We start from the raw sequence: 20,107 nt of genomic DNA, 5'->3' as shown, positions 1-20,107 counted from the left end.
TTTGACTATTTTGAAAAATTATAACAAATCTAAATATATTTAATAAATATTTTTTAATTTAATCATTAAAATGGGGTCTCCCATTAGATTGTTAATTATACGTACTTAACAAGATTTGCTATAATTTCCTATAATTGGGAAGTCAAGTAGTCATTGGTTAGCCAAAGAAAACAAGTGCTCTAAGCCACTGAGGCTTCTTATAACACCCTATTTGATACATGATGTGTGGTAACTTGGCATGTTATCATTGATTAGTCAAACAACAAAGCACACTAGCTATGAGTCTGAGACTAGTTTGGTACATTGTAAATTGTAATAGTAAACTAAGCGTTTTTGAATTATTTTTTTTAGACAAACACAAATTTATTAATAACCCAAACCTCTCCAACAAGAAGAAGGGTAGAACATAAGCAACATATATGCCTCAACCCAGTAATAAGCAACTGAATATAGGAACATAGGCTACTAAACTACACAGCTGGACCTAAACATGCAACTTCAACAATCTTTTCTTTTTTTGTTAAATAACTTCAACAATCTTACTCCAGGTGTGATAGAAGATTACAAGTTATTCTAATAGATACTTGCCCGAAAGTAACAAATTACACCGATCATTTCAATACTGAGCTACCTAGATATACTGAAAATCTGAAGACAAAAGAACAAGACACACAAATATTTCTGATAACGACTCTATTATTTCTGATATGTTTCTCCAGTAGTTCACTCATATTACAATGCAAAGGAGCAATATATTTATAGTCACAAAGAGAAACAACTCCTGACCTTTCACCTACAAAGAGAAACTCTTGGCCTTTCATATTTTTATTAACTTCTAAATTTAAGACCCACTTAAAATAACATTTAACGTTTATCCAACAAAACTCCCCCATAAACTTAAATACTTCTTCCATCTATCATGCCAATCATCTTCTTGTATTTGTCGAGAAGTATCTTCGGTAGCGGTTTTGTGAAAATATCCGCAACCTGATCCTGACTTGCCACATGCACCAATTCCACACTTCCTTTGTTCACATGATCGCGAATAAAATGAAAACGAACGTCAATATGTTTGCTTCTTTCATGGTTTACAGGGTTCTTTGCCAACTCAATAGCTGATTTATTGTCAACTCGAATCACAGTAGCACCTTGTTGCTTTAGCGCCATCTTGCTTAACAAATTTCTAAGCCATATTGCATGACATACACACCACGATGCTGCCACATATTCAGCTTCACACGTTGAAAGTGTTACGATAGGTTGCTTCTTTGAAGTCCAAGTAAAAGCTGTGTTGCCCAGGAAGAATACATACCCTGATGTACTTTTTCGATCGTCTATGTCTCCACACCAATCACTGTCAGTGTAACCAATTAACTTGTTATTTTCTGCTTTCGAGTAGAACAACCCGAGTGACACTGTCCCTTGGATGTACCGTAGGACCCGTTTTAGCGCCTTCCAGTGTGAATAATACGGCTCCTCCATGAATCGACTTAAAATGCCGACACTTAATGAAAGGTCTGGCCTGGTGCATGTAAGATAGCGAAGGCTCCCTATTAGACTTCGATATATATTCGCATTAACACGTTTTCCTCCATCAAACTTTGAAAGTTTTACACCTGGTTCCATTGGCGTTGACACTGGGTTACATTTTGCCATCTTGCATTTTTTCAAAATCTCTTTTGCATATGCCTCTTGTGACACAAAAATACCTGTCTCTCCTTGTCTAACCTCCAACCCAAGGAAAAACTTCATCAAACCCAAATCTGTCATTTCAAATTCCCGTGTCATCGCGCCCTTAAACTCTTCTATCATCTCATTATTGTTACCCATGAAAATAAGGTCATCAACATAAAGAGCAACAAACATTACATCACCTCCACTCTTCTTTGTATAAAGGGCATGTTCATAGGGACACTGCTTGAACCCATTTTTCTTAAAATATGCATCAATACGAGTATTCCAAGCCCGTGGGGATTGCTTCAACCCGTAGAGCGCCTTTTTCAATTTTAGTACCTTCCTCTCGTCTCCGATTTTTATGTACCCGGGCGGTTGTTCTATGTAGACTTCCTTTTCAAGTACACCATTCAAAAATGCCGATTTGACATCCATTTGAAATATCGACCATTTAAGTTGAGCTGCTATGGAAATGAGCAATCGAATTGTCTCCATTCTCACAACAGGAGCAAACACTTCGTCGTAATCAACTCCTGCCTTCTGCTTGTATCCTTTCGCAACAAGTCGCGCCTTGTACCGCTCTACCTCACCTTGAGCATTCAGCCTTTTCTTGAACACCCATTTCACACCAATGGTCTGTTTTCCTTCTGGCAATTCTACCAACTCCCATGTATTATTGCGATCAATTGCTTTAATCTCCTCATCCATGGCAGTTTGCCACCTTTTGTCTCGCACTGCCTCTTCAAAACAAACATTTTCAGAATCTGATAAGAGACATATAAGGTGCGCCTCATTTGTTGAATCATACAAATCTTGTAAACTCCGCATTTTGGGTTGTCGTGGCTCATCTTCATCATCACTAGTTTCAGAGTTTACTGGTATACTTGGCACAAAACCTGTTGATTCTTCAACTTCGTTGGTAGCCTCTGTCAAATTATTCCAATCCCACTCACTTGCTTCATTTACTCGCACATCACGACTCACTATCACTTTTTTGCTTGTTGGGTCAAGTAGCTTGTACCCTTTTGTTTTTTCATCATAACCAATAAAAATATACTTTTTGCTTTTGTCCTCCAGCTTCGTTCTTTGTTGATCCGGTATGTGTGCATATGCCACACTGCCGAACACTTTGAGATGAGAGACAGTTGGCTTTTTTCCATTCCAGGCCTCTTGTGGTGTTTGATCTTTTAACTTCGCATGGGGGCATCGATTCTGTACATAGATGGCGCATTTCACTGCTTCTGCCCAGAATTCTTTTGGCATCTTTTTGCTCTTGAGCATTGAACGAACCATGTCAAGAATGGTCCTGTTCTTCCTCTCGGCCACACCGTTCTGTTGAGGAGTGTAAGGAGCGGTTAGAAATTTCCTAATACCTTGCTCCTCGCAATATTTCACGAAAGCCATTGAAGTGTACTCGCCACCTCTATCAGATCGTATAGCTTTAATTTGTCTACCAGTTGCCTTCTCTACCATCACTTTGAATTTTTTAAAAGCCTCGAATGTCTCAGATTTTTCTTTCAGAAAATAAACCCAAGTTTTCCGTGAGAAATCATCGATAAAAGAGATGAAATACCTTCTACCACTGAAAGATGCGGGAGTAATTGGTCCACATATGTCGGTATGAATCAGCTCGAGAGGTTGCTTAGCCCAATATTCTGCCTTCTTTTGGAACGGAGTTCTCACATGCTTGCTAAGGACACATTCTTCACAAAAATTTCCTTCGTAGTCCATGTTGGGTAGCCCATGAACCATGTTTTTCTTTGTTAACTCTTTCAGGCCACCATGATGTAGGTGACCAAAACGGAGATGCCAGAGTGATGCCTTGTCTTCTACATTTACTTGTAAACATTTTTCTCGTATGCTCCTCAAATTCAGTTTATACATCCGATTTCTTTCCATTTCGACTCGAGCAACCAAACGACCTTGATTGTCCTTCAAGTGTAATAATCGATCCTTTAAGAAAATTGAGTAACCTTTCTCTGTGAGTTGTCCTAAACTCAAGATGTTGGTCTTGATGTTTGGTACGTAATAAACATCCTGGATTGACCCTATTGAGCCATCCTTTTGTTGGTAACAAACCGTACCTCGGCCTTTTACCTCCACCTTTGATGCATCTCCAAATGACACATGACCGTCTTCAATCTTTTGCATTTCTTTGAATAGGTAATCGTGACCACACATATGATTACTTGCCCCTGAGTCGAGATACCATAGAGAGTCATTGTTGTTACTGATTTTATTTTGAGCCATCAAGAGAAAATCTCCATCATTTTCATCTTCCAAGACTAAGTTGGTTGTTTCTTCCACCCTTTTGTCGACTCTACAATCTTTTGCAAAATGACCCAATTTTCCACAATTATAACATTTGTCAGAGTTGCAATCCTTCGCATAGTGACCATATTTGCGACATTTGTAGCACTCGATGTTGGAAAAATCTGACCGGCCACCTCTTCCTCTACCACGTCCTCTTCCACGCCAATTTTGTTGGTTTGACTGTCCTTTCTCCTTATTGTACCCTTCATTACTGCTACCTTGACCACCACGACCATTTCCACGTCTTCCATGTCTTCCACGTCCACATCCTCTACCTCGAATGTTTTGAGAATAGAGTACCTTTTCGTCTTTGATTGAGGCTTTAGTTTGAAGTGCTTGTTCGAGTGTTTCCTCCTTTTTCTTCTTCTTACGCTGCTCGTGTGCCTCGAGAGAACCGGTGAGCTCATCAACCGTGAGAGTTGCTAGGTCCTTTGACTCTTCTATTGCACACACAACATTCTCAAAGTTATCGGTTAATGATCTTAAAATCTTCTCCACAATTCGAGTATCCGTTAATTTTTCACCGTTTCGGTTAAGTTGGTTTGCCACCATCTGTACACGAGTGATATAGTCAGATATACTCTCTGACTCCTTCATCTTCATGCTCTCCAATTCGCCTCGAAGAGTCTGGAGACGCACCTGCTTGACTCGGTCGGCACCTTTGAACGCTTTTTCTAAAATGTCCCACGCTTCTTTTGAAGTAGTTGCACCAGCAATCTTCTCAAAGCCAGACTCATCAACGGCTCTAAACAGAGTGTATAGTGCCATCTTATCTTTTGATCGCGTCTCTTTCAACGCCTTGTTTTGTGCCGCCGAATAACCTGTAGTGGTTGCTGGTTCTTCGAAACCTTCTTCGACCACCTCCCAAGCATCTTGAGAACCGAGCAGGGCTTTCATTTGAATGCTCCAGTTCTCGTAGTTCGTCTTTGTTAGTCGTGGCAGAGGCAATTGACTCGTCACATTCGTCACATTCGCCATGGGCTCTGATACCAATTTGAAGACAAAAGAACAAGACACACAAATATTTCTGATAACGACTCTATTATTTCTGATATGTTTCTCCAGTAGTTCACTCATATTACAATGCAAAGGAGCAATATATTTATAGTCACAAAGAGAAACAACTCCTGACCTTTCACCTACAAAGAGAAACTCTTGGCCTTTCATATTTTTATTAACTTCTAAATTTAAGACCCACTTAAAATAACATTTAACGTTTATCCAACAAAATCATGAATAAGTTTTTTCTCCTTTATTGCCTCTTAACTTCAATTCTTTTCTTGATAAAATAATTTGAGAACAAAGTACTCTAATAAATTAAATTTATGATTAATGGGCTAGTACTCAAACTCAAAGATTCATAACCTTTTGGTACATACTTGATACACGCATTCTAAATTGCACTCCACACTTAAAAATCACGCCCATCATTTTTATATGATAGTAAGCCTCTAGGCCTATATATTACCATACAGGAGGAAAACTAATTACAAATTTTTAATTTTGCCCCTCTGAAATTTTCTTCTGCAGCTGGTTTTGATTAACCTTAGCTAATAATGCAGAAGTTACTCTCTGAGAAACCCTGCACTTGTCTTGCATTTTTTTATTTAAATGGTAATGCACCTTTAGTTGTCTACTGTTGCAGTATACTCTGTTGTAGCTTGATCATGGGGAGTGAAGCGACGATAAAATTACCGGAAAATGTGACTGTCCCGGGATTGATAGTGTTTGGAGACTCGATAGCGGATCAGGGAAACAACAACAACCTCAGCTCCGTCATGAAGTGCAATTTTCCTCCTTATGGCGTCGATTTCACGGGTGGCTTGGCTACAGGGAGGTTTACCAATGGCAGAACACCTTCGGATCGATATGATAGGTACTAAAAAAAAAAGCCTTTTGGTAGCTCCTGAAAATACATTCATGCAAACAGCCTATGTTAAAGAAACTGAGATAATATTTTATTCTATTTATAGCTGCGGAATTAGGAATTAAAGAGCTTGTGCCAGCATACCTGGACCCTTCTCTACAGATGAAAGATTTGTCCACAGGTGTCAGCTTTGCTTCTGGTGGCACAGGATATGATCCCCAGACATCTAAGCTAGTGGTAAATATATGATCCTTCATCGAAATCAACTAATTACTTTTGATCAATCATGTACTAATCTGAAGCAAATTACATAACAGTCAGTTGTGCCATTATCAGATCAACTGGAAATGTTTAAGGAATACATTGGGAAGTTAAAAGCTTCGATTGGAGAAGAAAACACGACACACGTTTTAAATAACAACATTTTCTTGCTAGTAGCAGGCAGTAATGACCTTGCAAATACCTATTTACACTGAAACTTCGAAGCTTCCAATATGATATTCTTTCCTACGCTGATCTTTTAGTTGCTTCCGCTTCTGATTTCATACAGGTAAATGGTTACAAATATGTTCTCTGCTTCCGTGATGAATCGTGCTGCGAGGGCGTATGCTTTAGACAGAGTGTCAGGTCTTTGGTTCATCAATTCGCAGATGTACTTCTCGCATTCGTACGGGTTAAGTCCCCTCCTGAGGTGTATTAGGGCTTCTGTCTCATTTACTGCCTCAACCTTGTCTACCGCTTGCTTGAATCGTCTTAAGTAGCTCTCAAGGTCTTCTCGGTCTCCTTGCCGGATGGATTCCAAATAAATGGTATGTATCTCATGATGTTTGTTGGTTCCGAACTTAGCGAGGAAAGTCTTTTTAAAATCCACCCATGTATCTATAGTTCTGGCGGGGAGCCTGTTAAACCATCTCTGCGCATTTCCCTTGAGGCTGGTCGCGAAGAAGCGGCAGCTAGTGAGGTCATTGTACTCATAGAATTTGCTCAGCTGGTCAAACTGGTTGAGGTGATCTTCCGGGTCGCTTTCACCGTTGTAAGCGTCTAGACTTGGGTGCTTTAGGTGCCTTTGTTTTCTTTCGTCTTCCAACCTCCGCGTAAACGGGGATTCGCCTATTGCCGCAGATACTTCTCCTTCTACTCTTTTCTTTAGATCATTGATGGTTTTGAGGAGTTCGTCTCTGGTGCTGCTTTCTGGTTTCCTCTTTGGTGTTCTTTCTCTACGATTCCTATCTCCTTTTTCTCCATTCTCCACATTGCGGCGTTCCTCATCTCGCCTCCTTTCATCTCTTCTTTTTTCCTCGATCTTCGCGTTGTTCTCTGTGTGTGCGCCATGTTTCATCACGGTGGTGATCCCCGCCATGTCGTGGGTGAGAGGTATTTCTGGATGATCCAAGTCTGGAGAAGATGGATCGTTCCTGGTCATTTTCCCGTCTGCTGTGTCTCCGAGAGGAAGATCTTCCTTCGCTTTGATAGGACTCCCCTCTGCCTTCTTCTTCTCGTCTCTTTCGCTTGAGGTGTGCGACTGTTGCTCTTAAATCTTTAGCTTGGTTCTTCGTCAACCCTGTTAAGGTCAGATGTCCGGAGGTGTTTTCCGATGATGGCGTACTGGTTCGTCCGTCCTTTAGATGATGATTTTTGTTTGTTTTTTCCGGTGGTGAGTTTTCCTCGCGGCGCTCTTCTCCATGTTCCTGATCTTGTGTCGCCATACTCCTGGTTTAACTGGTTTAGCAGAGGCCTTGCCGAGGGTATTGTTTTTCTCTCAGTGGTCGAGCTCGAGAGGTCAGGGGATGAATTTCATGCAACCACCTCTTCCTGGCGTGCCAAATGATAAGACTCAAAATGCCTCCTGCCAGGTGTCACTGAATGCGTCCTTTGTTTTCTACGGTGGCGAGCTGTACGTGAACTGTATGTGGGGTAACCTGCAAAACAATGCCTAGCCGGGGGTGGTGGCCGTAAGGCTAAGGCATCTCCGGCGTGATAACCAGTAACTCTCTTATTTCAATCTCTTTTACTAGTTTAGTGCGTGCCTCGTAATGTCATTTCTCTTTCTTATTTATAGTTCTTCATCCTCGCTCCTGGACCTCTCTCGGTTACACGTGTCAAGGAGAATATTCTCTTTTCTCTCCCGCAGATGATGACTTTCCGTGGACTTTGCTTTACGCGCCCGCATGAGGTTGGGATTCCTTTCAGCTGACGTCCTCCCTGTGATGTAATGAGTTTCTACGTGTCCTTGATCTGGGGTGGTCCCTATCAGATTTCATATCGATTTTTCTTCTGAAGACCGAACAAAAGAAAGTGGCAGGACAAATATCATTAGTTTGATTTCAGCACCCTACTCGAGTAAAGAGTTTTGACATTTTTTTCCTATATAGCTAAAGTGGGTTTAGATTAATTAGATTGGTTGTACCGTAAAAATGAATTTTGTCTTGTTAAACTGATTTAGACTTTTGTTTATTAACATAATTTCCACACTTCAATTACAAAAATAATGATGTTGTGATATTTATATAATTTTTGTGTTGTTTCATAACGTGAAAGTGAACCTTAATTAGCTTGTCCACATATTCTGGATATTTAAAAAAAGACATGTGCAGCTATTATAATTAGTTGAAAAGTTAAAATTTATGTTGGAGGAGGCTGGCCTAAAGTTACTTGGTTCTATGATAATTTCAAATTAACTTCTTTTCTTTTGTCAAGTAACTTTATTTACCTCTTACATCATGATTAAATAAATAATTTAAATGATAAACAAGATGGCAAATCTTGAGATTAACTAAGTTTTTATTCCACCTTATCTCATATATATTAAAACAAATTATGTCATTTTTTGCAATTTTATAAAAATAAAATACACTCCTCAACAATATAAAATACTTATATTCAGATGAGATTTGAGTTGGATTGAAATTTTTATAATCAATTCAAATAGATGAATAAACTTATAAGGTCAAACTTCTAAAACATTAAGGCCCAATATTGGCCCACTCACTAATATTAGGTATAGTGTAGGTAATTTCTGTTAGGTATTATATATAGATAGGGAAAGGGGTATTCCTCAATTTCGCAGCCGGCCCAATATTGGCCCACCCACTAATATTAGGTATAGCGTAGGTATATATAGATAGGGAAAGGGGTGTACATCAGTTCCGCCGCCCGCCCACTAATAATTATATTGTTAGTTCTATTTCACTAGCCAACAATTATTCAAATCATATGTTGTGGTTATGTACTCTCTTTGGCATGATTAACAATATCAGGTACGTTAAGTGATTTGTGAAATCATATATTTGATGTGATTAACTATAATTCTATTATAATGTTTTTGTATTTTTGGTTGAAATGATTATTATTGAATTTATTATTCTTGTGTTGTTTTTTTGAAAGAATTATAGCTCGTGAAGTATGGAAAATAATGAAGAAAATGCTCCAAGAATATGCAGGCATATCTCCAGTGGCAGGTTGGAATTAATCGTTAAAATGCTTTTGTTGTTTGATTAACATTTTTTTTATAAAAGGATCATGTTTATATCTATTTTTCAGTACTTATATTTTGTTTTTAATGCAGAACCTCCAAACAATCAATTCAGTTGTGAATGAAAACACAAATCAGGTTAACCAAAACCAATTGGTTCTTGCATGGTCCACATTTCTACAACCGCTACTCCCAGTATTCAATATCAATATATCAGATACGAGATAAAAAAAACCTTTTATATATAATATTCCATTATGATATAAACTTTTTACACACTCCTGGACCCACAAAACCCACTCCTGGACCCACAAAACCCCTATATATAGTACGCTAGCCTGCTCGGAGATTTTGTATCCTGAGTCCTCTCTCTTAATTCACAACTCTTTCAATTGTATCTTCATTTCAGTTTCTTACTCACATGGCTTTTTTCCAGATCTCCAACCAAACCCAAGCTATAGCTTCACCACCTTCACCTCTCATCCCAGATTCATATCATATCAACTCTTATGTTAATTATCAAACCCAGCCTCTCATCCCCCCTACACAATTGATGAACTCATGTTGCCAACCAACAAGCGTATCATGTTAATCAGCATCATATATCATGACCCACTCCCATTGGAGTTACTATCAGAATTGTCCTTTGAACTCAATAATCGAAGAGAAAACATGCAGGCATATCTCCAGTGGCAGGTTGGAATTTATCGTTAAAATGCTTTTGTTGTAATTGCTTGATATATTTTTTTATATAAAAAGGATCATGGTTATATTTATATTTCAGTACTTAATTATATATATACTTGTTTTTAATGCAGAACCTGCAAACAATCAATTCAGTTGTGAATGTTCAGTTGTGAATGAACATACAAATCAGGTTTCACTCATTCTCGATTATGCTTCAAAACTTCTGGATTTGATCCAAGAAAAAGAGAACGAGGTGGCGGCAACAATTGAAAGTTTTGCAGCAGATAGCAGTGGAGAAAGAAGCCCTGTTGGAATTAATTTTATTATTAATTCCAAATTTATCTTTTAGTTTTTTTAAATAAAATGTTGTTATTAAGTAGCTTGGTAGCAGCAAAGCATAGGTGATCAGTAGTAGTTGAGTTATTTCTTGGTAGTGTAGAGTCTGTAGGAAACATGCAGTAGTGTTGGTTTAGAAGAATGAGCTAGCTAGACAAGTGCCCCATATATGTACTAATTTACAGAGACAAGACAAGAGCTAGCTATTTTTCCAATCGTTAATACGTGGGTCTTATTCGTCCGAGTAATTTAAATAATTAAGAATATTCAAATAACTATGCAATTTAAATAACCAAGTATCCGTCCATCTAAAATGTTAAGCGGTTATTTGGTTCTATTTGAGGTTGGAATGAGAAATCAGATTAAGTTAGTATGAATTTGAGAGATAAAATCAATATATCTGATTTTCTAGAAATAAGTTAATAATTTATATTAATTAAAATAATAATGAAATTATTATTATTATATATTTTGACATCACTGATTTAATTTTGTATCAGACATTAACATTTTATTACTCAAAGAGAAAAAAAAATCAAAAATGAATTCATCTCATACCCACCTCCCTCGTTGTTTATCAAAAACTCATACATCGAGATTTAAAGTATAAGTTTTAGATTTTATTTTTTCCGGCCGAACATCATGTATGAGTTTCGAACCAACAACCCCATGCATGAATCCCAAATGAATCTCATGTTATATTTCAACAAATACAAAAGTTAATGACTCTTTACCAGCAAACTATATATCCTACTTTCTATCGAGACTAAAAGTCATGAAATAATGGACTCCGTTACCTTTTAGTATAATGACAAGTTCATTTAGCATGATAATGGGCCCGTTTTGATTAACTTAAAAGAAGTGATTTTTTGCAATAAGTGGAGTAGAAGTGAAAAGTAAATAAGTTAATAAAATGTTTGGAAAAAAACAGAAGTTGTGAGAAAGAAGTCTCATCTTTTTAAAAATGTTTCTACTTTTTACGGGTAAAATGGCTTAATCATAATCAAAGTGACACTCAACTTGCAACTGGGTGACTGAACTCAAAAAACTTGCGTTCAACTAATTTAAGTAATAATGACTTGCAATCAAGTAACTAAACTCACGATAGTTTGCATCAACGTGAAATCTCATTGACTATTAACGGAGGGCCGTTAGTATGTGCCCAGTCAGCTGCCACATAACATTTTGACCCTATAATCTTCATTTACTTCTCCGAGGCCTGCTACTTTATTATGTATTGCTTCTGTTTTGATACTCTGAATTAAGAATGCTCTGTCTTATCAACATTTACTTCTCTTTAGTTCAACATATTAGCACACTAAATTAAATTTCTTATATTTTTGGCTACATAAAACAAGCACATACATACAAAAATCAACATTTGATTTTTATTATTTTTTAAGGTAATTATAATTTATAACTTCTCCTCTTTATTATTTATATTTACTAATAAAATTTGAATTAATTAAAATCACTTATCTAATTAAAATATGGTTGTTAATACATTTATTTTGATTTTAAGTATGTGAATAAAGTTTTTAGTGAAGGCACAGATTTCAAAAGAATAAGAAATTGCATAAAATGAACCACGGCATGTCTTAATACCCAGCTTGCTATTGTGGACAAGAGAGAAACAAGATGATGGTGGTGATGTTAATGATTCTATGGATGTTAATCAAGTGACTGGAGATGAGTCGTCGGAGCTTGGTTGCAGATTCTGCACGTGCTTATCCCATATAAAGTGTCAAGTGTGTGTAGGTTTTTATGTTATATTGCTGCTGTTGGTGTTTGAAGAATTCATTTCACACAATCTAGTTCGGACCTAATTGAATTTAAAGTATGTTATAGATGAGTCATGTTGGATAGTTTATTTAGGGTCAGACTCCACCAGGTAAGCATCTAGCAAGCATCCAACGTGTAGTTTTTTGAACACATCAGCACGCCACATCAGTGTTTCGTTAGTCCCGTTAACAGAGTTGACGGAGATTACCTGATTGCAAGTTTTTAATAGTTTGATTAGTTGACCGCAAGTTTTTTGAGTTCAGTCACTCAATTGCAAGTTGAGTGTCAGTTCGATTATGATTAAGCCATTTTACCCTACTTTTTACACAAACGGCTTAAGAAAAACAGAAGTCAGAAACAACTTCTGCTTCTCTCAACCAAACAGGCTCAATAATTTTCTTTTTTTAGAGTGCTTTAACTACAATTTAATCGAAAATGGTCGTGTAGTTTGGTGGCCTACCTCATTTCTGTTTCAACCGTCAACCATCATGCACATTATTCTAAACCATTTCCGCATGAAGCCTGCTCAATTTGCTTTGCTTTTTGAGTGAACAGCAACACATAAATTTACATATGATTTTTAACACTTTTTTGTAAAAAACACACCATCGTAAGAAATTTTTAAAGAATTTCTATATTTTATGAAGACTTGAAATTTTGACCTTGTTGAAGTCCAGTTTTAATAGATTGTCAATTTCACTGCAGCTTACAGTGCTTTACTGTATCGGAGATAAATATGTTCGAGTTTGAATTCTTATATAAAAGAAAATGTCAACTTCTAAATATAAACAAAGACATAAAATAAGTAATGATTTAGAATCCAAAAATTTAATGGCCAACTAATGTTTTAGAATCAATATATGAATATAACTTATGCTAAGTTGCTAAACCACCTCTAATCAAACAGGTTGATTAAAACACACCCGAAGATATGTCATGCTAGTATAAGTTATAAAATTGGATGCAAACAATAAATCAGTAGGTTCAACAGGAAGCGATATCATTATATATGTTCCTGCAAAGAACTGCCTAAACTACCAAACAAATCTTACCGTATTAACCTTTAAATGATTGTAGTGTGGCCTGTGACCAAAACAAGATCATCCCAACTTTTTTACATTAAATCAAATGTGAAACAATTAATCTATTTTAAATGAAATAATTTTCACACATAATATGTACCTTAATTAAAGAAGAACTTTCCTCACAATTAAAGTTCAATTAAAGTTCAGTTATAATCTAATTCATACTATAATGTAGAAATTATGAAAGCTGACACGACAATAGACAAGAAAATTTTGAAGATCATGCATAATTGAGAAAGAAAACAGAAGACATGATATAAGAAGATATGACATCTTGAAAAATATGGAGACCAAAAGAATCTGGAAAAGCTGATACTAGAAAATATGGAGACGAGACAAATCTCGAAAAGCTTACGCTCGGAAATAATTCATATAATACTGTAACAACAGAAGGATCTCTACATAAAGAGATTTTATTGTAATATTGGAGATCATCAGTTTCTCAATACATCATCTTAATTTTCTACATTCATTCTTCTCATGACAGACTAAATCCCTTATTCTACAGTCTATAATAGAAAAATATATTCATCAATAAATATCATACACAAATACTATCTATTTAACATTATATAATTTAAGTTATATTATTAGAACGGGATAAATATCAAGTAGGTCACTCGTTTCGTCCGAATGTATCAATTGAGTCACTGATTCCCAAATTGACTCAAATGAGACACTCATTAGAAAAATTTGTATAAAAAATATCACTCTATCATTAGTCGAAATTTTGAAAGTATTATATATTGAGTTTCGCACATTTTTTATGAATGATATTACATCTAAATAAAAGATTCTGAGTTCTAGTATTTTAGATAATATTTTTAGATTTTTAAAAATATATCTCCTATTTATTTTTATTTAATCAAATAAAACAATCAAAAAATTAAAAAAGTAAGAAATTTTTAGAAACGAGTGACCTACTTGACATTTTTTTTATATCACACCATCGTAAGAAATTTTAAAAAAGAATGATTACAAACATAAAAATATTTCTGTATTTTATAACGACTTGAAATTTTGAAGTTGTTGAGTTCCGGTTTTTAATATATTGGCAAATTCATTGCAGCCTTACAGTGTTTTACAGTACCAGAGATGAATGTGTTCAAGCTTGATACTCCCTCCGTCCCAAAATAGTTGTCACATTTCTATTTTTGTTGGTCAAATTGACTAAGTTTTGACCAAAGATTATAGGTCAATCACTCATTATTCTAAAACACTGAAAATTACATCTTAAAGTAGATTAAAAGTTATTTCCGGTGACATATTTTTTTTTATTTTGTCAATTGATAAAATATTAATAAATTTCAGTCAAACTTTAGTCAATTTGACTAGCACAAAACCTAATGTGACAACTATTTTGGGACGGAGGGAGTATAAAATAAAATGTCAACTTCTAAATACAGATGACATAAAATAAGTAATGATTTAGAATCCAAGAGTTTCATGGCCAACTAATGTTTTAGAACCAGGATATGAATATAACTTATGCTAAGTTGCTAAACTACCTATAATCAAACAGTTTGATTAAAACACACCCGAAGATATGTTCTGCTAGTATAAGTTATAAGATTGGATGCAAACAATGAATCAATGGGTTCAACTTATCATTATATATGTTCCTACAAAGAACTGCCTAAACTACTAAACAAATCTTACCGTATTAAGCTTTACATGATTGCAGTGTGGCCTGTGACCGAAACGATCATCCCAACTTTTTTACACTGAATCAAATGCGAAATAATCCATTTTAAATGAAATAATTTTCGCAAATAATATGTATCCTTAATTATAGGAGAACTTTCCTCACATTTAAAGTTCGGTTATATAGGCTAACTAATACTATAATGTAGAAATTATTGAAAGCCGAAAGACAAAGAAAGCTGACAGGACAACAGACAAGAAAATCTTGAAGATCATGCATAATTGAGAAAGAAGACGGAAGACGTGACAAGAAGATATGACATCTTGAAAAATATGGAGACCAGAAGAATCTGGAAAAGCTAGCACTAGAAAATATGGAGACAAGACGAATCTTGAAAAGATTACACTCGAAAATAATTCATGTAATACTGTAACAACTGAAGGATCTCTACGTAAAGAGACCTTATTGTAACATTAGATATTATCAGTTTCTCAATAGATCATCTTAAATTTCTCTACATCCATCCTTCTCATGACGAACTGAATCCCTTATTCAATAGTCTATAATAGAAAAACATATTCATCAATAAAATATCATACACAAATACTATCTATTTAATATTATATAATTTGTTATATTATTTAGAGCAGAGATGCTAGATATCTGTTAAGCAACCTGATTGCAGAGCCTGTTAGACGGAAGGTCAGGAGGGGGCATAGGCGCATAGCAGACATCAGGGACTCCGATGAGCTAATCTGTGTAAATAGTACTCCCTACGTCCCCCTCATTTGTTTACATTGGGCGACGGGGGCTCGGCACGCATTCTAATGCTCTCGTAAAACGTAGTTCGATAAATTATTTTGAACTTTTTTTTTCTGAATAAAATTTGATGGTTAAATTTTTATACAAAAAATAATAATTTAAAAGTAAGATATAGAACTATGTTTTATATGCGTCTTAAAATGCGTGTCAAGCAGTATGAAAAAATTGTAAAGAAATGAGAGGGACAGAGGGAATATGATATATGTGATATAATGATAATAACATAGGATTTTTATATGATATTTACAATTCATGTTTCACATGATATCGATGAAACATGTTTCACATGATATCGATGAAACATGTCTAGAAATTATAGATTATAGATTTTATTTTAAACATGTTTGTTTTTACTGGAATATCTATTTCCCTACCCTCTTTAGAGTTTAATAGATATTGGAAACACTCGTTTAAAAAATAAAGGCTTAATGACCTTTTAACCCTCGAAGTTTGAATGGATGTTCTGATGCGGCCTCGATGTTTAAAGTCGTTCGATTCAACCCTTAAAGTTTCACTATTGTACCTTTTAGCCCTCTTTTCAAATGACGGTATATAACGGAGGGTAAACTTGACAATTCATATTCAGGGTAAAGTTTGGGCGTACCTTTTAATCCCTAAAGTATACATCTCGTTTCTTTTAATCCCTCAAGAATACATTAAAATACATTAGATGTTCCTTTTAATCCTCGATGTTTAATGCCCCTTTTAACCCTCACGTGTGAAATGTCAACTTTGTCCACCCCGTTATATACCAGTATATGTCATAAGGGTTAAAAGGTACATTCGGAAAACTTGGAGGGTTGAATCGAACAACTTTAAACATCGAAGCCGCATCGGAACATTTATCCAAACATCGAAGGCTAAAAGGTCATTAAGCCAAAAATAAAGCAGGTAATTCATTCTTTATCACATTTGGCCACAGGTAAAAATTTCCAAGACAGTTATAGAGAATGTTCGTCCATCATGGTCAGGAGCATTAATGGGGAACAAAAAGACAAAACAAGCAACCTTATTGAAGCATAAAATCAAAACAATAATCTCAAGTTCAATAATAGAAACCTACAGCATCACCCTGAAACCGCTGCTGTACGTACAATAATTCCAACAACAAATAAATGACAAGTACACACTCGAATTCCTTTTATAGATTTACAGTGAGTGAAGCCACATAAAATTCAACAAAAATTTTGACAACCCATAGATTTGTACATACATGATACAACCAGCTGAAATGTTTAGCAAGTCTTGTATAATGAGAATGGATAAATACATGCCAACCCAATTTCTGATCTCACAACTTGCTGAAACAAATTAAAAACAAGAAGATTGAGAATGAAATATATATTATGTCATCAACGTTCGCTTACTAAAAACGGATGCTGGATAACCCCACATTCAATGGTCTCAGAACCTGAACTGAGAACTTGTACCTGTAACCATAGTCGCCAATTTCATTAATATTTAAACAGCAAGAGAAAAAAACAAGTGATAAATTGGATTATTAACATCTATTGATATTAATTCTAAGATTGCACAAAACAATCACAGAACTGAATTCATATTTCTGTGCAAGGAAGCTGGATATATATAATAATGTTACTCCCTCCGTCCTCTTTTACATGTCCATTTTGCTTTTCGAGGAGTCAAACTGACTAATTTTTGACTAAACATTATAAATTATCCATTCATTATTTTTAAAATCTGAAAGTTACGTTGCATAATAAAAATAGACTAAATATACTTTCTAATGATATATTTTTTTATTATACTTCACAATTATATAATACATATAAATTTCACTCAAAATATAGTCAATTTGACTCGTCAACAGTCAAACTGGACATGTAAAAGAGGATGGAGGGAGTAGCTTTTAAGGTTAATTGACTTTACCAAAAACATACTCCTATATAAGATGATGAAAATAATAAAAATATACACCTCTGGTCTCTGACACGATTTTTATTAGAACATATAAAATGTAAGGCATGTCAAAGATAGAGTTCCCAGGAAGTGTGAAGTGTCAAGTGAGAAATAATTGGAACCTGCAAATGGACTGTACAAGTAGGACAGGCAACTTCCTTCATAGGCCTACCAGATCCATCCGACTAGGAACCTGAAAATTAAACATCATAATTATGATTGAATGCTCAAATTGATTTGCCAAAATAATTTCTGGTTCAAAGGGATTAATGCATATCACCAACAAAAATTTTATCATAACATTCGGGTTAATAGGCAAAAAGATAACTAAACTCATGACCAACTTGCAATTGGGTCACTGAACTCAAAAAGTTTGCAAATGGATCACAGAACTAGATTTAACTTGCAGTCAACTCACTAAACTAGTAAAAACTTGCATTTAGATCACTATGCCGTTAAGTATCAGTTCACTTTAACGGAATCCGTTAAAAAATTAAAAAAAACTTTGAAAAAAAATATAAAAATTCGATTTTTAAAAAAAATTCTGAAAACTTAACAAAATCTGAAAATTTTGAAAAAAACTTTAAAAAATATGTAATTTTTTCAAAAATATGAAAAAATCTAAAAATTTTGAAATTTTAAAATTTCAAAAAAATTTGGAAATTTGGAAAAAATTCTGATTTTTTTTAATTTCAAATTTTTAGGTGTGTTTTTTGAATTTCCGGATTTTTTCGATATTTTAAATTTTTTTCAAAATTTTTAGATTTTTCCAAAAATTTACATTTTTTCATATTTTATAAAGTCTTATCAAAATTTTCAGACTTCTTTTTAAGTTTTCAGAATTTTTTTAAAATCGAATTTTTATATATTTTTTAACGAATTCCGTTAAAGTCAACTGATACTTAACGATTCAGTGACCCAAATGCAATTTTTTATTAGTTCAGTGAGTTGACTGCAAGTTAAATCTAGTTCTGTGATCCATTTGCAAGCTTTTTGTATTCAGTGATCCAACTGCAACTTCGTCATGAGTTTAATGATCTTTTTGCCTATTTACCCCATAACATTCCATACTGATGATGACTTGCGGTTTCTATTTATTTCCTCCTGCAACAAATAGTGAACACACAATGTTTCAGAAAGGTCAGCAGAGCCGGAAAAAAGTTCATCCCACTAATTACATAAACATATATCTTCTGTAAAAATGAGAGATTTAAGTATTTCACATGCATATGATTGCTAGACAATTTAAAAACAAATCACATAAGCTAGTCCCTAATTAGTTGACATTAATATATTACTGCAAGTATATTATTCACACATCTGAAAAAGCAATTTGCAGGGATCTTCAGTTGCGCAATAACATTCTCACTGCCAGATGCCAAGAACCAAAAAGAACATTACCTGGAGCTTCTTGGCCAGATCCTCGTGGCTTTCCAATGCAGCTGGTCTGGATGCTGCTTCCTTGGCATTTCTCAATCTGTATGTCACTTCAGCCTAAAAACGAACAGTTTCATTAACAAGTCTGATCTAGGTACTGAAGATGTGCACATACTTGTTGGTATATGAGAAGCAAACTAACTGCAGGGACGACTTCATAACTAAAATCATCAACAAGAGTAATATATTAGTAGATTGCAATTTCATTTGCTACACTAAAACTACCTATTATCTACCACCATTAGATGGTGTAAATATCCCACAGGAAATAAGTGGTAATGTACTACGTAACGTTGGATTAGGTATCATAATTGCCGTATTAATTACTACTGGTGTATTAACGATTACCTATGGCTATAAATAATGGATTCATTAACAAGTCTGATATATCTAGGTACCGAAGATGTTCACATACTTGTTGGAGGGTTAGGATGGCACCTGATGAGCCTGTTGGCAAAGTGTTACATCAGTTACAAAGGTATTTAAGCTTTCAATTACGTCACATCCATGACTCACCTCGGTAGCATGTACACGGGAGTTGAGATTAGGTTGATTCCACGCAAGAAGAAGAAGAAGATAAGTGAAGACGCCAATGTCGACATAGTCGATGTCGAGGAAGTCGATTCCGAGAAAGTCGAAGATGAGGAAGCCGGAGCTGAGGAAGCCGGTGAAAAATCAAAGTATGTATTTCTTATTTGCTTTAGTTGCTAATTATGTTCGTTATTTGCCAGTAGTCATAGTCTATAGTTGGTTTGAAAATCAGTTGTTAAATGTAATTAGGGTTTATAATATGATTTTGATTAACAGGAAGAAACTGTACACTGTTGAAGTTTTTTACGGGGGTCATTTTGTCCATGTTCCATATTTCTCCTATACAAGTAATTAGAAAAAGATTTATGAGGATGTTGATTTTGAGAACCTCACTGTGACTGAATTAAAAGCATGCTTTTCTGATGTTGTTGGCGAGTATGACTCATTATATGTTAAAGGCCCAGAACATAAGATATATTTGTTGAGTCCAGAATCGAAGGAAATATTAGTTGAAAACTGTGATAGCAAGATTGTGT

At 35.1% G+C, this 20,107-nt stretch overlaps 2 protein-coding genes and 1 pseudogene across 2 annotated transcripts; 1 reads left to right on the top strand and 2 right to left on the bottom strand.

The window, feature by feature from the left end:
* Positions 1–5,230: 5,230 nt before the first annotated feature.
* LOC108221247 (GDSL esterase/lipase At5g42170-like) lies at positions 5,231–6,554 on the top strand (annotated as a pseudogene).
* Positions 6,555–6,733: 179 nt separating this feature from the next.
* LOC108221246 (uncharacterized) lies at positions 6,734–7,277 on the bottom strand. The gene is made up of 2 exons (XM_017395138.1): positions 6,884–7,277; positions 6,734–6,807 (listed from the first exon to the last, which is right to left on the bottom strand). The coding sequence occupies exons 1-2, from the start codon at positions 7,275–7,277 to the stop codon at positions 6,734–6,736; spliced, it is 468 nt and encodes a 155-aa protein (XP_017250627.1).
* A 9,758-nt stretch (positions 7,278–17,035) lies between these two features.
* On the bottom strand, positions 17,036–19,567 carry LOC135152716 (protein FREE1-like). Its single transcript, XM_064093794.1, has 6 exons — positions 19,557–19,567; positions 19,156–19,201; positions 19,005–19,097; positions 18,675–18,707; positions 17,726–17,788; positions 17,036–17,113 (listed from the first exon to the last, which is right to left on the bottom strand). Exons 1-6 carry the CDS (start codon positions 19,565–19,567, stop codon positions 17,036–17,038), a joined length of 324 nt encoding a protein of 107 aa, XP_063949864.1.
* Between the last annotated feature and the right edge of the window lie 540 nt (positions 19,568–20,107).

This window comes from Daucus carota, chromosome 5, assembly GCF_001625215.2.
Source record: "Daucus carota subsp. sativus chromosome 5, DH1 v3.0, whole genome shotgun sequence".
Lineage (NCBI taxonomy): Eukaryota > Viridiplantae > Streptophyta > Magnoliopsida > Apiales > Apiaceae > Daucus > Daucus carota.
This window is presented reverse-complemented; position numbering and strand designations above follow the sequence as displayed.